The sequence below is a fragment of the Lissotriton helveticus genome, chromosome 3_1, assembly GCF_964261635.1.
Source record: "Lissotriton helveticus chromosome 3_1, aLisHel1.1, whole genome shotgun sequence".
Lineage (NCBI taxonomy): Eukaryota > Metazoa > Chordata > Amphibia > Caudata > Salamandridae > Lissotriton > Lissotriton helveticus.
In genome coordinates, this window is record NC_136061.1 from 1,046,254,637 (window position 1) to 1,046,271,665 (window position 17,029).

The 17,029-nt window shown below is 44.4% G+C and overlaps 1 protein-coding gene across 5 annotated transcripts in view; it reads right to left on the reverse strand.

Moving 5' to 3' along the window:
- UBR3 (ubiquitin protein ligase E3 component n-recognin 3) overlaps positions 1–17,029 on the reverse strand; it is a 1,992,321-nt gene that overhangs the window by 1,297,045 nt on the left and 678,247 nt on the right. For all 5 annotated transcript variants that reach the window (XM_078681592.1, XM_078681591.1, XM_078681590.1 and 2 more), the window contains 2 exons: positions 12,971–13,057; positions 12,812–12,877 (listed from right to left, as the gene is read on the reverse strand). In XM_078681592.1, coding sequence (XP_078537718.1) covers positions 12,812–12,877; positions 12,971–13,057 — 153 coding nt within the window. The remainder of the gene's footprint in view (positions 1–12,811; positions 12,878–12,970; positions 13,058–17,029) is intronic.

Consider the following 17,029-nt stretch of genomic DNA (forward strand, 5'->3'; position numbering starts at 1 on the left):
GGAGCTGTTAGGTCATCCATCCAACAGCACACGGGGTCCTGGCTCTCCCCTCGGGAAGGGCGCGGCCAGCAGAGATGCTGATTATTCTCACTCCGGATACGGTGAGCCTCCGGGAATCCCGCAGGTGGTGGAACTCGAAAACCTGATGTTGGACTGAGCAAAGACAACTGAAGCCCGCCCTCAAAACACCGGGCTCTCCCTCCTTTTAATAATTTCGCATACTTGCTTCCTTCGACAGGTTGCCAGAGCGCCTTTTTCGGCAGATGTTTGATATCTTTTACTTTGCTCCCCTTCGCTTCGGGGGGGGGGGTGGGGGGGGAGGGGGGGTTTCTGATGAGCCACCAGCTGCAAGCGATTTTTTTAGGGGCAAGGACATTAGATTTGTCACTGAAATAATGCAGGCGGCGTGGAGTGAGCGATTATGTGAAGGGTCTGTTCAGGTCGTTTCATTAATGATAGTCCAAAGTTGGGAGAGCCACTTCTGTCTAAAGTTGTGTAAAGAGTTGTAAACTAAATTCTAAAACTGCATACATTTTGCTGTGGGTGGCCTTCATCCAGAATTCGTAGCTTTATAGGGATTCTGAATTTTAGTTTGGGACCCTAATTGACAGTGGGCATGGAAGGGGGTGAGTTGGCCACCTCAACATATATATAGGTGACAGAAACGCACATATTGCCTTGAAGGCTCTGACCCTCTTGATGGTTCTCTCTGGGCTCAGAAGCGGTGTCCTGTGCACTTCAGGCAGTTCTTCAGTAGGCGTACCACTGTGGAACATCTGACCTGACTCCGGAACCACTGATCTGTTTCTGGAGCCCGTAATCTGCATGATGCAGAGTACTCACAGGAAAGGTACCTTACAGACTGAAGAAATTCTCATTTTAACCTAAAATAGGAAGACCCTGTCAGTTATTTAGAGTGCTTAGAAATCGATGCACGGAAGCATTAAGTGCTGTTTAGAAATATTATTTGTGAGACAGAAAATGTCAGCCCTTCTGATGGATTGCTCTTAGAACCCAGACTCGTGGCGCTAGTCTGTAAAACAGTAGAGCACATGAAATAGGCTGGATTCTAATTGCCCCCCCACGTTCATATAATTGTTACTGTGTTACATTTTCAGCTAAATAGTGTCCGTTACAATATAAATGGTTACAAAACAGGACTGAGATAAAATTTAAAGTTGGCATTGTGGCTTGAATTGCGCTGCATTGTGTTTACCGTTGCCGTGCTGTATTGTTTGTTTAATTAGAGTAGCTGCTCAGAGGAAACACAAACACAAACGTTCATTTCTCTTCTGATGGGCAGATTTTTCGATATCCTTAAAAGTAAAATTCAGACAGTACTTTTCACAACTCGGCTCCAGGATCTGCTTGTCTTTTTTTATCGGCCACCCACCGTTTCAAATGATCTGTAATTACCCATACTGTCGCTCTGTCTGGAGTAGGAGATTTTACCAATTTTCCACCACGCAAGCATAACCACTGTGGGGAGAAGTGAAATGCAGTGTTAGCGTTAAGCAACTTGGTGCCACATGTACTAACATTAGGAATTCTGATTTCCTAATTGCGATCAACTCTAAATTGCAATTAGTAAATCAGTATTTCTAATGTGTGAAACTGTTTTGCGTTTCATTAAATCCTAGTGGGTCGCAAATAGATTGATCTCATGCATATTAATAAGGTACGTTGCAATTTGTGACCTATTGGGAATCACAGCCATCACAAGAATGTTGGCCTGCTCGGGTCAGCAGAAAAAAAATGGTCGGCTGACCCGAGCAGGCCACCATTCTGATGAAGGAGCACCTTTTTGGTTGGGCTCTCAATTTGTGCTATGTGGACCCAATTTATGGCCTTTGTTGTATACATTAGTTACTTTTATTCATAAAGCAACAATTCTTTTTGTTGCAAATTTTAAGGGTGCTCTGCACATTGAACTTGAGGAACAACGGTTACATTTTTCTTTCAAGCTTGGTCATTTCCTTTTCAGTCTTTTAATAGGATATTGGTTTGGAAGATGTGAAATCCAGCAAAGGAAACATTTATTCGACAGTTCTTTAACGAGATTCTAAAAAACTAACTTGGTGACTGAGTAGATGTTAATAGAACCGTTTTGCTTCAAGATGTTTTGTAAATTATGTCCAGGTATAAGCAGCATCTTCTGTTAGTTATGACTAGTCAGATGTTTTACCTGTTACTAATTTTATTGATTAAGAACTATTTTTGACGATAAAAAAATAGTTCTAAGCCTCCAACAATGGTGAGCAGTAAAAATGTAAAAGTGCCTGTGTGTGTGGGGGGCTCTGTGTGTGGGGCTCTGTGTGTGTGTGTGGGGGGCTCTGTGTGTGTGTGTGTGGGGCTCTGTGTGTGTGTGTGGGGGGCTCTGTATGGGTGGCTCTGTATGTGTGTGTGGGTGGCTTTGTGTGGGTGGCTCTGTGTGGGTGTAAATGCAATAGGTCATGCATTTGCGAGCGATTAACCTATTGGCATTGTAAATGACAATGCCATTTATTTAACGATTAAGCTATTGGCAATGTAAATGACATATGCCATTTATTTAAGATTTAAAAAAAAAAAAAAAAAAAAAAAATGTCATGAGCAGTGCCAATAGCTCTACCTTTAATAATGCCGAGACCATTGCATTGTAAATGCTTGTTTGTCTTCCCAACACGAGTAAACAGTCTCATGACACGCATCCCTAAATCATTCCTCTCCCTTGACTTTTACGTTGCCTTTGGTGAAATGAAAGGCACTCATCATAAACAATGGGGTGCATGCAGCATGGCAAAGACAGTGAAAGAGGCAGCCCAAGACATTCTGCTTGCTCAAAAAGTGAGAACTGACGCACAGCGTGAGGTCGATCGTTTACGTGGTTAGCTTGAAAACGCTGAAGTGCCAGCATATTCATGGCGTGGGGGAGAACACGCTGGGCTTCTACATACGGCGCCCAACCATACTTAATATTTTCAGCTCTTTTCAACTCTACCGGCACTACCTTGCTTAATACAGTATAAGGGCTGAAAACAATGACACCCTACGTCATGATGTCACCCTGTCAAAGGTTGTCTGTACCTACACAAGTGTACAGCATTACGTTGTGTTGTAGTCTGTCTGTGCCTGCTGTGTCAATCGATGGCAGGTCAAGCAGTAAGGTAATTTTGTTTTATTTACTGAATGCGGCAAAAAAGATTAATGTAAAAAGGGAAATGTTACAGAGGGTCTGCAGATGGGACGGGCGCAGCCCCCACGCCTTAACACAGGAGCCGCTCCTGGTGAGAGGGTCCTCGGAACCCTCTCAGTCCTCCCCTTCTTCCAAAGGCTTATGAACAGGCAGAAAATACGGAGGCTGGACATAGGGGTAGAAAGGCCCCATCGGCGTCGGAATCAGCGTCTGTCGACGCCGTTCCGGCGCGGTGTCCATTTCGGGGCTGAAACCGGGGGCGACGTCGTCCGAGGGCATGGGCGATGTTGGAAGTGGTGCCGGTGAGGTCAACGTCGGTGGAGGTGTCACTAGGTCAACCGGCGTCAACCTGGATCCAGGTCTGGATCCTTGGGGACCCTGCGTGCCAGGGCCACAGCAGACAGCGATGCCGAAGCCACCAACAATGCAGAGCAAGGGCCCGGAGTCGGGCTCGAAGGTGCGCCGGCTGGTCTGCCGGTCCAAAGAGGCGGGCCATGGCTGACAGAAAATCCTGCAGCTGGGCCAGAGTCGCCAACGAACCCGGGAAGGGCGAGGGGAAGCCAGAGAGCGATGGCGCTTCTTCGACTTCTTGTGCTTCGTCTTAACTGACCCCAAGTGCGAAGACTTCGATCCCGATGATCGATGGTGATGGCTCCTCGACCTCCCACGGGACCGGGACCTTGAAAGGCTCGGAGCCGACTGCCATACTTCCAGCAACTTTCGGGATCGCTCCCGCAAAGTCTTTGGTGCCACGGTCCAGCAGTCGGGGCACGACTTGGGGTCATGGTCACACCCCAGGCAGTAGAGACACATGCGGTGCGGGTACGTCACCGACATCATGCAATGACAGTCCCCGCAAGACTTGAAGCCGGGCATCCCTACGGCGCCAGGAGTCGATCAACTCGAAAAAAGAGATAAAAAGGCCTCGAAAACCTCAGTCAAAAAGTGACGGAGTAACGCACTCATTGAAACCTGTGCTTGCTGGCGCGGAAAAAGAAAGAACTGACTTCAGCGCGCTAGAGCGGAGTCTAAGTACCTGCCGCAACCTCATCTCGGCGACCACATCGCCACCTTCTGACGTGCAGGAGTACTGCTGACGAAAACTTTCCAGATCCAGCCTGACACCTGGGGGTAATTCTAAGGTAAGGAATCCATCACTAACATGTTTCTTTCAGTTTTCAGTCTCGAATTAGCCCCGATCGCAGATATCCTAATTTGGATTTTCTTAAATTATTCAAATGAACGGATTTAAACCAAATAGGTGAAAGCGTGATCTGCGTAACCAAATCTACCTTTCTGCCAAATCCGGTGTAATTCTGTCCAGCGTTTCGAGCTGTAGTGGTGTTCAAAGCTCCAATGGGAATTAACATGGGAAATTGACTTTTTTTAGACCCCACTCCTTTTCTAGGCCGCCCACTTGACAAATCATTCAGAAAATGTACATGCGCAACAAGAATCACCGACACTTTTTGGGAGGAAATTTCGTGAAGATTCAGCAAACGGTGCCTAAAAGCTTCTATGAAAACATGGTCCTAACCATCACGATCTACTGGTGAATATATATGTATATATATATATATATGCTCAGAAACAAAATGTGCCATTTTCCTGAAAATTTCAGCCAATTCCGTCCACAAACGCCAAAGTTATTAGACATAGAATTTTCAAAAATCCCATAGAGAAAAAATCCTAACTATATATACCTACTGGCGACCGCCAGTAGGTAATATATATATATATATATATATATATATATATATATATATATATATATATATATATATATATATATATATATATTCGGCATACAGACGTCCAACAGCAGCATGCAGCAGCAGAACAGACGAGGCAAAACCGTTTTTTTTTGGGTTTTTTTTTCCGTGAGTAGTGATTTTAATTACTCATCACCATACCGCCATGACGCGTTTCGGTGCAAACAGCACCTTGATCACATGACATCAATACAAGGCGGGCGTGCTCTATTTAAAGGGCTCAGAACCAATGAGCAGTTGGTAATTTGCATACATGTAAAGATAGATGATATACTATCACAAACGAATAATTGCATAAATGCATGGTCATACTGTCGACACAGATGGGCTTAGACGTGACATTTGGCTATACAGTTTAAACAGTATCTATATATTGTACCATATTTCTGTTTTGATGAGATAATGATACTTGTGCACTGAGTTTTAAAATGAATAAGTAAACATTCATATTGTACACGCTTATTTAAAATTCATCAATTTACATCACTAGCAGCAACAAGTTAAATTTAAGGAAAACTTTTTGTGCAACATACGCAATGTAAATAAACTAAAGTGCAACATGGGAGAAATTGCTATATGTTATATAGGCAACAGACATTATTTAAATAAATATATATAAAAACATACATAGGTTAATGTATACCATTGTATATATACAAATGACCAATTTGAATATTGGAATTTAAAAGTATTTACATTTATAAAAATTCTGTTCGATTTTTGATTTCATTCATGTAGGACTCCCTTACTTGTTAATTACTATCCTAGTGGAATAACCATATGTACTAGGGATGACTCCCTAAATAAAGTATACTTGTGTGCCCATATGGCCTGTAAGTGACTGATGGTTAACTGTCAATTGGTTCTCGAGCTGTTACGTGCAACCCAGTGAAAAATGTGAAAAATTATAATAATTAAAATGTGATGTTGGAATGAGGCAGTTGCTATGTTCATTCAAGGGTATTCCGCTATATGTAAATTATTCAGAGATAGGTGTAACAGTCCTCCCCCGCATTTAATCCATTGGGGCTCTTTGTATCAAGCAGGATAATGTGCCTAGTTTCCAGTCTGCGCAGTAATAGGTCCCGATCTCCGCCCCTTCTTTGAGGTGGGACAGTATCTATTACAAAGTAGCGCATTTCAGAGGCCTTTTTGTTATGTACTAAACCGAAATGTCTGGCTACCGGGTACGCAGTGTCACCGTTGGTTATTGCTCTTAAGTGCTGGAGTATACGCTTGTACACATGCGGCCTCGTGCTGCCAACATAGCGGAGGCCACATGGACACTCCAGCACATACACTGCGTACTCGGTGCGACAGGTCAGTTTATACCTGATGATAGTTGGAATCTTATTGAAAGGTGCAGCATAATCTTTCCTGCTGACCCCATTTGTACATGCCTTGCAGGTTGAACAACGAAGGAACCCTTTGCTCTTGTTCAACCATGGAGTCTCTACACGTGTTTCTGGACTACTAGACACCAGGCAATCACCAAGTGTTCTTGCTCGCTTATAGGCAATCATGGGAGCCCCCTTAATTTGATTGCCTTATACTGGGTCACTCGTAATGAGAGCCCAGTTGCGTTTGATAATATTTCTGATTGTACGGTGTTGGTTGTTGTAAGTGAAAATCAACCGAGTTGTATTTTCATCTTTGCGTTTGGTAGACTGTGTTTCACTTGGTGAGGTTTCAATGGATTCTGTGAGATTGTAAGGTGTAATCGCTAATAGTGAGGTTCTTGCTTGCGCATTTGCACGATTCATAGCCCTCTCTATTACAGCTTTGCTATATCCTCTCTGGCTGAATCTCACAGCACATTCTGACTGCGCTGTTAGACATCCTTCATCTGTACTGCAAATACGTCTAATGCGGAGCATTTCGCCATAGGGTATGCTCCTAATTAGATGGGCTGGGTGATGGCTACCTGAGTGGAGGATACTATTACCTGCTGTTGCTTTTCTAAATAGCCTGGTTTCAAGTTTACCTTCACTCACAAAGATTTCCACATCTAAGAAACAGATTGAGGTGTCACTGATCTGACTAGTGAAATTCAAGTTCATACCGTTGTCATTCAGATTATTAATGAACTCATCCACCTCTTGTGTGGACCCATCCCAAATCACGAAAAGGTCGTCTATGTACCTTAACCATTGGACAACTTTGGTGGCCATTATGTCCCCGAAGTTAGTCGATAGGACCTGCTCCTCCCAGTATCCCATGTGTAAACAGGCATAACTGGGAGAGAAGCAGGCCCCCATCGCTACTCCTCTTATTTGTTGGAAATACTGTTTCCCAAAGAGAAAGAAATTATTTTCCAGACACAGAGTGATCATGTCTATGACCATGCGCGTATGTTCTGTGCATCCCTCAGGTCTAGAGTTGAGATAATATTGCACAGCTCTTAGACCGTCCCTGTGGTGTATGCTGGTGTATAGAGCAGACACATCCAGAGCTATCAACAGGTAACTTTCCTTCCATTTAACATCATATACCTTTTTGAGAAAATGATTGGGCGTCCTGGAGGTATTCGATTGTTCTTGTGAATTTTAGGTATAAAGTAAATGACCGGAGTGATAGGATTGTCATTTTTCATGAATTTAAATTCATCCATCGTTATCACTCCGGCACTCCTCCATGCCATAAGTTTGGAATATATCTGGTGTTTTGCCAAAGTAACCTCATTCGAGTCTACCCTGCGATAGCAGGTTCGATCGTTCAATTGGCTCATTGCCTCTTCCATGTACATCTGAAGAGGCCACAAAACAACATTTCCGCCTTTATCCGACTGTCTTATTACCACCTTGGTATTATTATGCAATTTCTTTACACATTGATGGTATTCAAAGTCTTGATATCTATATCTCTTAGAGAAATCATTATGCTTAAGGTACAGTTCTCTCAATTCATGGGATACCTTATCATGAAATTGGTCGAGATTGTCCTTGATCATTAATGGACAAAATTTAGATTTAGGTTTAAACTTGGTAGTCATTGTTGGTTGAACTTGACACGAGCCAGGATCGTGTTGTTGTGCTGTAGATTCCATTTGCATGTCAAGTAGTGTGGTTAGTAGACTTTCATCTTGTGCTGGTATGGTGGATTGTTGCAAGCCAGTCACATCCACATTACGAAAAGCAGCATAAGTTTTATGCACAATGTTGTATTTACGCAATTTTAGCTTGCGGACATATTTGAACAGCTCGATTTTAGTATCTGCATAGTCAAAATTTGTTTTTGCGCTATATGACAAGCCCAGCGCCAATATTTCAGTTTCCTTGTTAGAAAGGGTCAAATCAGTCAAGTTGATAACTGTTGGAGGTTCCATGTATGTACATTTACTGTGTGATATGGCTAGCGTCGATTCCATTGTTTGCATTTTTTCTGCGTTTTGTTTGGCGCGCTTGCGTCTGTTGTGTTTCCTCCTTGCTGCACGTTTGGTGTTTGTGTTTTGTTTCTTGCGGCATTCTGTGCAGCTGAGCGCAGGGTCTGCTTTCTGTCCTGCTGGACCACTTCCAGTTCTTGTGTTGGAGTGAATTTGTGAAACCCCACTCGTTGAATTCTGCTTTGTTCATTGTCGGACCCACTTTCGGCGCTTGTAATTGCATCCATAGATGAAAGACTCATTACTTGTAGCTCCAGGTATGTTGGATGCTGAGGAAGATCTTGTCCCCTTGTTAGGCTGGGATTTCTTGATACTGTCGTATTTCTTGGCAAAGGTGAAAATTTGCCCATTCTCATAATCTAAACGGTCTCTTTGGAACTTATAGGCTTTCCGACGTTTAATTATGTCTTCCTCTCTTTTAAGTCTTACTAGCATTTCTTCCCTATATTTAGTGATTTGCGGGGTAATTGGCAGTTTTTCTATTTCCCCATTTAATCCATCCATTTCAGCCAGTAATTTCTCTCTGTCGCTTGCAGCATACTCTATTAAAATTGTCATGAGTCTTTTGGATGAGTCCAAATTGCATTCCGCCCAAGCTACAAGCATTTTTGGATCTGGATCTTCAAACGATGGCGCCAGAAAAATTCTTAGTTCACCGAGGGACTCTACCGACTTCTAAGTAACCTGTGAGGGAACTATGTTCCCACCACTTCGACTGCTCGGCTTTGGACGCTTTTTCTAGGGCTTTGAATAAATCCTTCACATTGTCAGAAACCACTTGCGGGACTCCTGAAATCGATGATGGTACCGACTCCCCAGCCGGGGAATCTCTGAACATACTTTTAGCTGCCTCAAACCGCCCTTGTACCGTGTCGGCGGACATGGCGATGGCTGTGAGCAAGATTAACACGGTTACCCCCGCTCTGACTATGAAGATCAGTGATTGTCTGTGATAGTCAAACAAAAGCGGGAGCCGGCACACTCCACACGGGACTTACTTAAGCTTCCCGTGGATTAAAAGACTCTCTTCCAGAATATCTCTACTCATTTTAACTCCCTATTGGGGGAAGTTGTCGGAAAGATGTTGAGTTTGGTTTTGCTTTCAAACGCATGACCCATCAAGCTTTCATGTGAGGGGTGCTAACATAAAAATGGTTGGTTGCCCAGGGTGGTGGTGTCATGCAATTTGGCAGTTGACCATTACGGTCACTGCAAGGTTTGGCCCATGCCCACCAGAGCTGTCCATAAGAGCTGTGTTAAATAGCAAGAGGAGCTGATATCTGCCCTGGCTGGAGAATCTCGATCAGTAACTTGGTCATGACCCTTAAGATGGATCAAGGACCTCGGCCACCCTACAAATAACCATGGAGTAGGAAGCACTCTCCTCAGTAGCAGGGCCAGGGAGTGAGAGGAGTCCTGACTCGGGGGAGGTTTAAGGCCATTAGCCTCCTGTAGGTCTTCATGCCAATTCTCTGCATGATATAGTTGGCTAATCTCATCACCCGTATTGTAATAGTTCTACAAGTCCGTGCCAAACAGGGAATGCACAGTATGCTGGTGTCAATGTGGAGGTAAATTAAGTGGCAGAAATGGAGCAACAATGGCAGAGAGCGTGGCCAGAGAGGACAGTTGAAAGCTTTGATGGAGTCGGTGTTGAAGCGCTGGGAGCAGGCGTGGTCCGTGGCGCCAGAGGTGGAGTCAAGAGTGGAGCCAGAGATGAGGAGGAGCTACGCCAGCAACCAAGATGGCCGCATAAGCTCCCGGCTCCACCGACCTCCACCAGCAGCTCGTATATCCTGCTGTTAATCATGAATTCGCACCAGACTCCCGGGTTCATGAAGTATTTCTGCTTCTAAAGGTGTAATCCCGAGGTTTTTATCTCATCGGACTCCGAAGATACGCCGTGTTCCCATTCTCGGCCTAACATCGTGTGGAAGCCGGGGCCTCGATTTCCAGACTATCCGGGTTGGAGTTGATCAACAACGGCCGCTGGACCTGGACTGAGCCCGGTCCCCCCAAGTGTCTCGTAACCTGTTGGTTTTCAGATGGTGGCATCGTGACCGGTCTACACCGTGAACACAACAGCGGATCGCACCGGCTGCCGTGTCTGGGGGTCCGACGCCCGGAGACCCTGCTGACCCCCCGGGGTTGACGGGCCGGGGCCCTCACTATCGGCGACGGTGTCGATCTTACAAGACGGGGAGCGCCCACTGTGATCACTGGATTTGCGTGGCCTGTTGCCCCGGAGAAGCCGGCCTCCGGGGAACGAATCCAGCTCTGCCTCTTCGCGAGAGGAGATGGGGCGGACTGAAGGTACGCCATCGCTGCAGGCCGTCATGGCCGCCATTGAGGCGCTCCATTCACAGTTCACCGTCGTATTCCGGACACTGAGCGTGCAAGTGGACGGTATCCTGGGACCGGTCTCTGATTCTCCATTAAGTTCTCATCCACCTGCGATACCAGCGCTGCAAGGTACGTCTGAGTTCGAGGTCCCCGGACATAACTTGGATTTACTGTGCTTTTCCGATTCTAAATTCACAGTCAGCGAACCCGTGTTTGTCGCTAGCGTTCCCTGCTCGATCCTGCTGCCGCCTCATTCAACTATGGACAGTCTTCTGTGCTGTTACAAATTCCTCAGTGACTGTTGGACAGACGTGACATCTCTGGACACTTTCCTTTGCTCGTTTTGTGGAACTCGTGACTTTCTCTCCGTTTGCCGATCCTGTAACACCGAAGTGAACTTTGACGATCGTCCTGCATTTTCGATTGAGATGGTGGTTCGACTGGAAAAGACTTTTATGAAGTACCGTACTGGCCAGGGTTGATTTTGAGGGCTTGGGTTCGATAAAATAGCTTGACTTACTGCCGGGATTGTACCTATAACGTGAAGGGAGTTGGGTGGTGCCTTGCTATACCCCCCTGATTGGTTTGTAAATTTGCTTTATGTCGGTTTGATTGTATCTCGGGGTGATGGCTTCTTGCGGGGGGTACGGGAGACCGGGGGTGTATTTGCTTTTTACGATTCTTCTCCTCCTCCATCTTTTCCCTTCCCTGGGGTTAGTTTAGAGGGCGACAGGCACGCTGCTAATGGGGTTAGGTCGTAGCCATCCGCAGGGGTGCAGGGTGGGGGGTTGAGGGTTTTTTTCTTTTTTTTTTCTTTATTTTGTTCTATGACCTTTCTGTTTCCCTTTTCCCTTCTTCACAAGAAATGTGGCATGTTCTCCTGATCATTTAATCCTCATATCCGTGTGTCTTGGGTTGGAGTCTCATATTCTGTATTTTGGACGGACGGGATCCGATTATGTTTGCCCAAGGCTATCTGTACCGTATTGCTTTATCTCAGTTCCAATTTGTATCGATGTTTTTCAGATGCCTATAACTGTTGTGTATCCTCAGATTGATCTTCCCGTTCACTATTATATGTTCCACCAAATGATGCCCGATATCTGTATTTCTATTCTTGTGTTATAATTAATAAAAATATATAAAAATAAAAAAAAAAGAGTGGAGCCAGAGGCAGCCCTAGTATGGGCTTATAGGGTCAAGCTGCCAAAGAGGACAAACCTGCTAGCAGTATCATAGATGGAAAATCTTTCATCTCCGTGGGGCCCTCAGACTCACCCAAAAAATCAGGAACGATCCAAAGAGCATGGCTTCAGAGAACTATTCCATCTGTGTAAGAGTGGCTAGTGGCCCAAGAAACTCGCTTTGTGCTGGAACAAGTTGTGAGATGGGCTCCAGAGTCGAACAACTAGGGAGCAAGATAGAGCTGCATGGTGCCGCCTTTGTGGCTTCTTACTAGAGTACGGGTGGCGGGAAGGGGGCAAAATAACCCTTATACTTTTTTTTGTGTTTTTTCTTCGGCTAACTCGAAAATTAGGATCAAGAGGAAGACTGACCCCTGGAAGGACTGCGGCGACATCGGAATCTCAAACTGGACCAGGACCAAATTTTTGACTTGGGGTGATGGTTAAAGATGTTTAAGGAAAAAAATTATTATACAAATATGATTCAGTGATCTATGACCCACAGAGCTGAAAAATGAAATGAGGATAATAGAGAATGCATTACATTCTAAGGCTCTGGAGCAGACTGCTGCCTTTTTCGGTATCAATTCCTCTTTAAATCTTCTATTTTCTCAGGGAACTTCAATTTTTTTTTTTGATATACATAATTTCCAATCCCCCCGAAACAGGCTACTCTGGATGCCAAACCATGTTTATAGAGGCTTGTTCGCACTCTTCCTAACCCAAAGCAGCTGGTGAACCACCATTGTGCAAAATGGTTGGCCTATGGAGCGTGGCTTGCGGCCTTGTGTTATTTTGTACATTTTTTTTCTTTTTTCTAAGGATTCACGAATTCCATTTTGGAACCGCAACTCTAAGGCATGGCCTGGTACTAAACCAACAAAAGAAGGTAGTTGACACCAGCGAATCAAGCAATAAAGATTTTATCCATAAGTCTAGTAAACAACAAGCTTACCTTGCTCAGAAACATAGCATAATAACGATGCAGCGGCAAGTGAAAAGTGACCTGGTTAGGAGCTGGCTGGAAAAAAAAATTAAGCAGTATTAAAATGATTAACAGTTGCAAGACATTTCTACTCTGCAAATTGAATAAGTGGACTGTAATCAAACGTACCTCATCTATAAAGTTGATGGCATCAAACCAGTCCTGAAGTGCTTCAAGGCAATATCTAACAACATTTCTAGTATAGTCCTGCGTCTCCTAGGGAAAGAAGTGGCAGAACATTAGATAGTTCAAATAATTGCAGTTACATTTGTGACATTGGTAATTATCCATAGAAAGGGAAACTGTGGTGCCCACAAAAAGAAGTTTGCAAAACTCAGAGGGAGTATTTTGAGAATTTCAAGACAACTCAGCATAAAGTAGAAGAGCTGCAGATTTTGACATAATTCTAAGAAATGCATAAGGACATTTCACAGACTTGAGTGCAGTCATTTGTCCCATACGAGTTTATTCTCATAATGTTAAAACACTGATGCTAAATACCAGGCAACTGGCTATATTTTCAAGCTGGTCCTAGCCGTATCCTCTTTGTTGATGCATCTATTCTTAATGTTTTGTCATCCGTCTATAGTTTTGCTCCATGTGCTACTTTTGTATTTAAGGTGGACTGTGGTTTAAATAGGCACCATCACAGAGCCTCCAGAACACTTTAGAATGCACAAACAGATGAGGACAGTGTCAATTTATGAAGCAAGGGAAGATAGTCTCCTCTAATTTGGTCTGTAAAAGGAAAGACGAAAATGTACACGATGGTGTGCCAATTTTAAAGGATGCAAAGAAAATTGCATAGCTCATTAAAAATTATAACTGTGTGCATGACATCTTATGCAGTATCCAGCAATAGAAATATATACACAAGTCTAGGCAGTAACAAACGATCCATGATGACCTCCAAAAGAATAAATAGATTTCAACAAATTAATACTACTCCACTAAATATTTGGGCATCCTACTAGATCGGCAATTAAACTATAAACACCATTTAGACCTTGGGAGTACCAAACTAAAACAACTTCAATTCGTTTTCAAAACTATAGAAAAAAACTAAGTGGAAGCTCAACCAGTCACTTACTAAAGGTCGTAGCAGCAAAATGTCTGCCCTCAATCACATATGGCTCATAAATGATGGCCACCAAGGACTCTAAAATGCAAAATCTTTCTCAATCAAGATTGTTAAAAAATCTGTTCTCATTTCCGCGCCATATTTCCCAAGTGCAAATACGCCTGGAATATGGATTAACAAACCAGATACTGGCCAGACAAGGGGTCCTGGCCAAATATTACTGGCGCATGAGGGACGCTGAAGACAACACACTTGCCCATCACTGTTGGGAAGAGGTCGAAAAACAGGCTGGGCAGACCAATTCCACATACAAGTCTCTTAAGCAAGCGCTTCTATCGCTAAACCTGAAAGAAGCTTGGCATTCACCAATGTCATATCTTGCGTTTAAACAAACCACTAACAAAGTGGCAAACAAGCATTGTTACAAATAGAAAAGGATTAGTGGCTGGCAAAAGTCATGCCTGGATCGTGATGCCAACATATAAACAACTGAAACAACAATCCTATTTACAAGAATGCTTCAGGGATCACTATAAGAGGAAACTAAGCTTATTGAGATTGGGGCGGTTTCCGAGCAAAGACCTTACCTCAAAATGGTTACGGACCTGGCCAACTCTGGATTGTCGCCTCTGTGACAAGGGAGTAGAGTCGTTATTACATCTATTATGTATTTGCCCGGCCTTACACAATTAAAGGAAGATCCTCCTGAGGCCAATCCTAGGACCTGTGATAAAATGCCTCAGTGGGTCTTCGATACAACTTTCCTGCAAAACGATAACATTCCTGACATTTGCTGCTCAAGAGCTCGAAAAAAAGGCAGCAGCAAAAAAGGAACTGGGACATATGGACGCTTTACAGCCGGACCCAGATCCTCCTTGATGCACTTCACAGCCACTCTCCTCCCCCTCCTCTTCTCTTTTATTTTAAGACACTGCAAGCACTTTATTCGAGACAAGGGGGACAGTCACATTTAATCAAATATAAGCCTTAACGTGTGCAGCATCCCTTGTTATAACAGTCATTTGCTGGCCCCAATCTTCTAATGAGAGAGCCATTGCCTTGGATTGGATTGGAATTGGATTGGAAAGGCTTTTATATAGCGCATGGCTACTCGAAAGCATCCCAGCGCTTGATACTCAGAGGGGATAGATGGGATCTGGGCGGTGAAAACTAATTTCTCTCTGCCCTAGGGAACAGTGCTGTTTTAAGTTGTTTTCGAAATGTCAGCAAGTTGGCCTCCAAGCGAAGTGAAAGCGGGAGGGTATTCCACAGCTTTGCTGCATTTCGCGAGAAAAGGCGATCCCCAGATCGAGCTCTTTTAGTTATGGGTACTATGAGGAGGTTTTGCTGTTTAGAGCGAAGATCCCTAGATGGAGTGTATGATGTAATCATATCGTTTAGAATTGGTGGGCCGTTCCCATGGAGAGTTCTATGTACAAGGCAAAGGGTCTTAAAATGGACTCGTTCCTTTATAGAGAGCCAGTGTAGGGTTCTCAGTAAGGGAGCTGCTGAGGTACGATGGCTAGTACCCGTGAGTAACCTCGCTGCGGAGTTTTGGGCCATCTGAAGTTGACGGATAACTGATATGGGGGCTCCTAAGTAAAGTGCATTCCCATAGTCCAGCCTTGACAAAACAAGAGACTGGACAATGGTTTTCTTGGAGGTTTCAGGTAACTGGGGAAGGATTTTACGGATGGTTTTTGTTATGCCGAAGCAGGTGGCCACTGTTTTTCTTGCCTGTGTTTTGAATGATAATTCCGAGTCGAGCCAGAACCCAAGGCTCTTTATCTCTGTCTTTGGAATAGGTCCAGGTCCCATGCAGAGAGGCCACATAGAGGAGATGTTAAAGTTTGCCTTTTTTCCGAGCAGCATCAGCTCGGTTTTTCCTCCATTCAGCTTCAGGTGGGACGCATCCATCCATTCTGCCACCGCACCCAGGCAGCTACAGAGGTTGTTCGAAGGGGAGTCTGCCTGGGTGAGGGAGACCACTAGCTGGGTGTCGTCAGCATAGCTTATCAGTTGGATTCCAAAGGGTGCCACCACCTCTGCCAAGGGTGCCATGTACACATTAAACAGTGTGGGGCTGAGGGAGGAGCCCTGTGGTACCCCACACCGTAATGGTACTGGGAGGGAGCAGTTAGTATCTGAAAAGACCTTAAAGAACCTGTTGCTAAGAAAGGACTCAAGCCACTCAAGGGCTTTACCTGTGACTCCGGTCTTCTCTAGACGAGCTAGGAGGACCTGGTGGTTGACCGTGTCAAAGGCGGCACTGAGGTCCAGGAGGATAATGGCCGCGCTGCCACCAGCGTCCAGAATCCTCCTGGTTACCTCGGCCACCCTCAACAATGCTGTTTCGGTTCCCTGTCCCTTTCGGAAGCCTGTTTGTGTGGGATGTAACAGATTGTGGGATTCCAGGTAGGATGCTAGTTGTTTGTTCACCCATTTCTCAGCAAGCTTGCTGATGCCAGGGAGGAGGGAGATGGGACGGTAGTTTGAGAAGTCATCAGGGTTGAGGTTTGGTTTTTTCAACAGAGCCTTTACCATGGCTAGTTTCCAATCTTGCGGCACTATGCCAGATTCCAAAGAGATATTAACCAGATCTATGATGTTTCTACTAGCATAGGGTAGAGCTAATTTCAAAATGGGCATAGGGGCGGGGTCAAGGGGAGAACCACTCTTTATAGAGTTAAAGAGGGAAGGAAAAAGATCATCGCTAAGAAGATCGAAGAAGGCCAGATGGAACGTGGTGGGGTCAATTTCGTCCCTTGAAAGAAGACTGGATTCAACTACTGGGAGTGAGGGGAGAGACAGAAGGATTTTTTCAATTTTTGTTGCAAAAAAATTTGCTAATTCATTACAGCGGGCGCCAGACTCTTTAGATGATAGTCCGGGTGTTGGAGGATCGGGGACCTTTGTCAAGGTTTTTACTATTTTAAACATTTCTCTGGGGGTGTTAGTGGATTTTTCGATTTTTTTCTGTATAGAAAGTGGTTTTGGCTAGGTTAAGTGCAGTTTTATATTTTTTGATTGTAAGTTTGTATTTAAATTTTTTTTCCTCATCGAAATGTTTCCGCCATTGTCTTTCTTCCCGTTTGCATTCCTGTTTA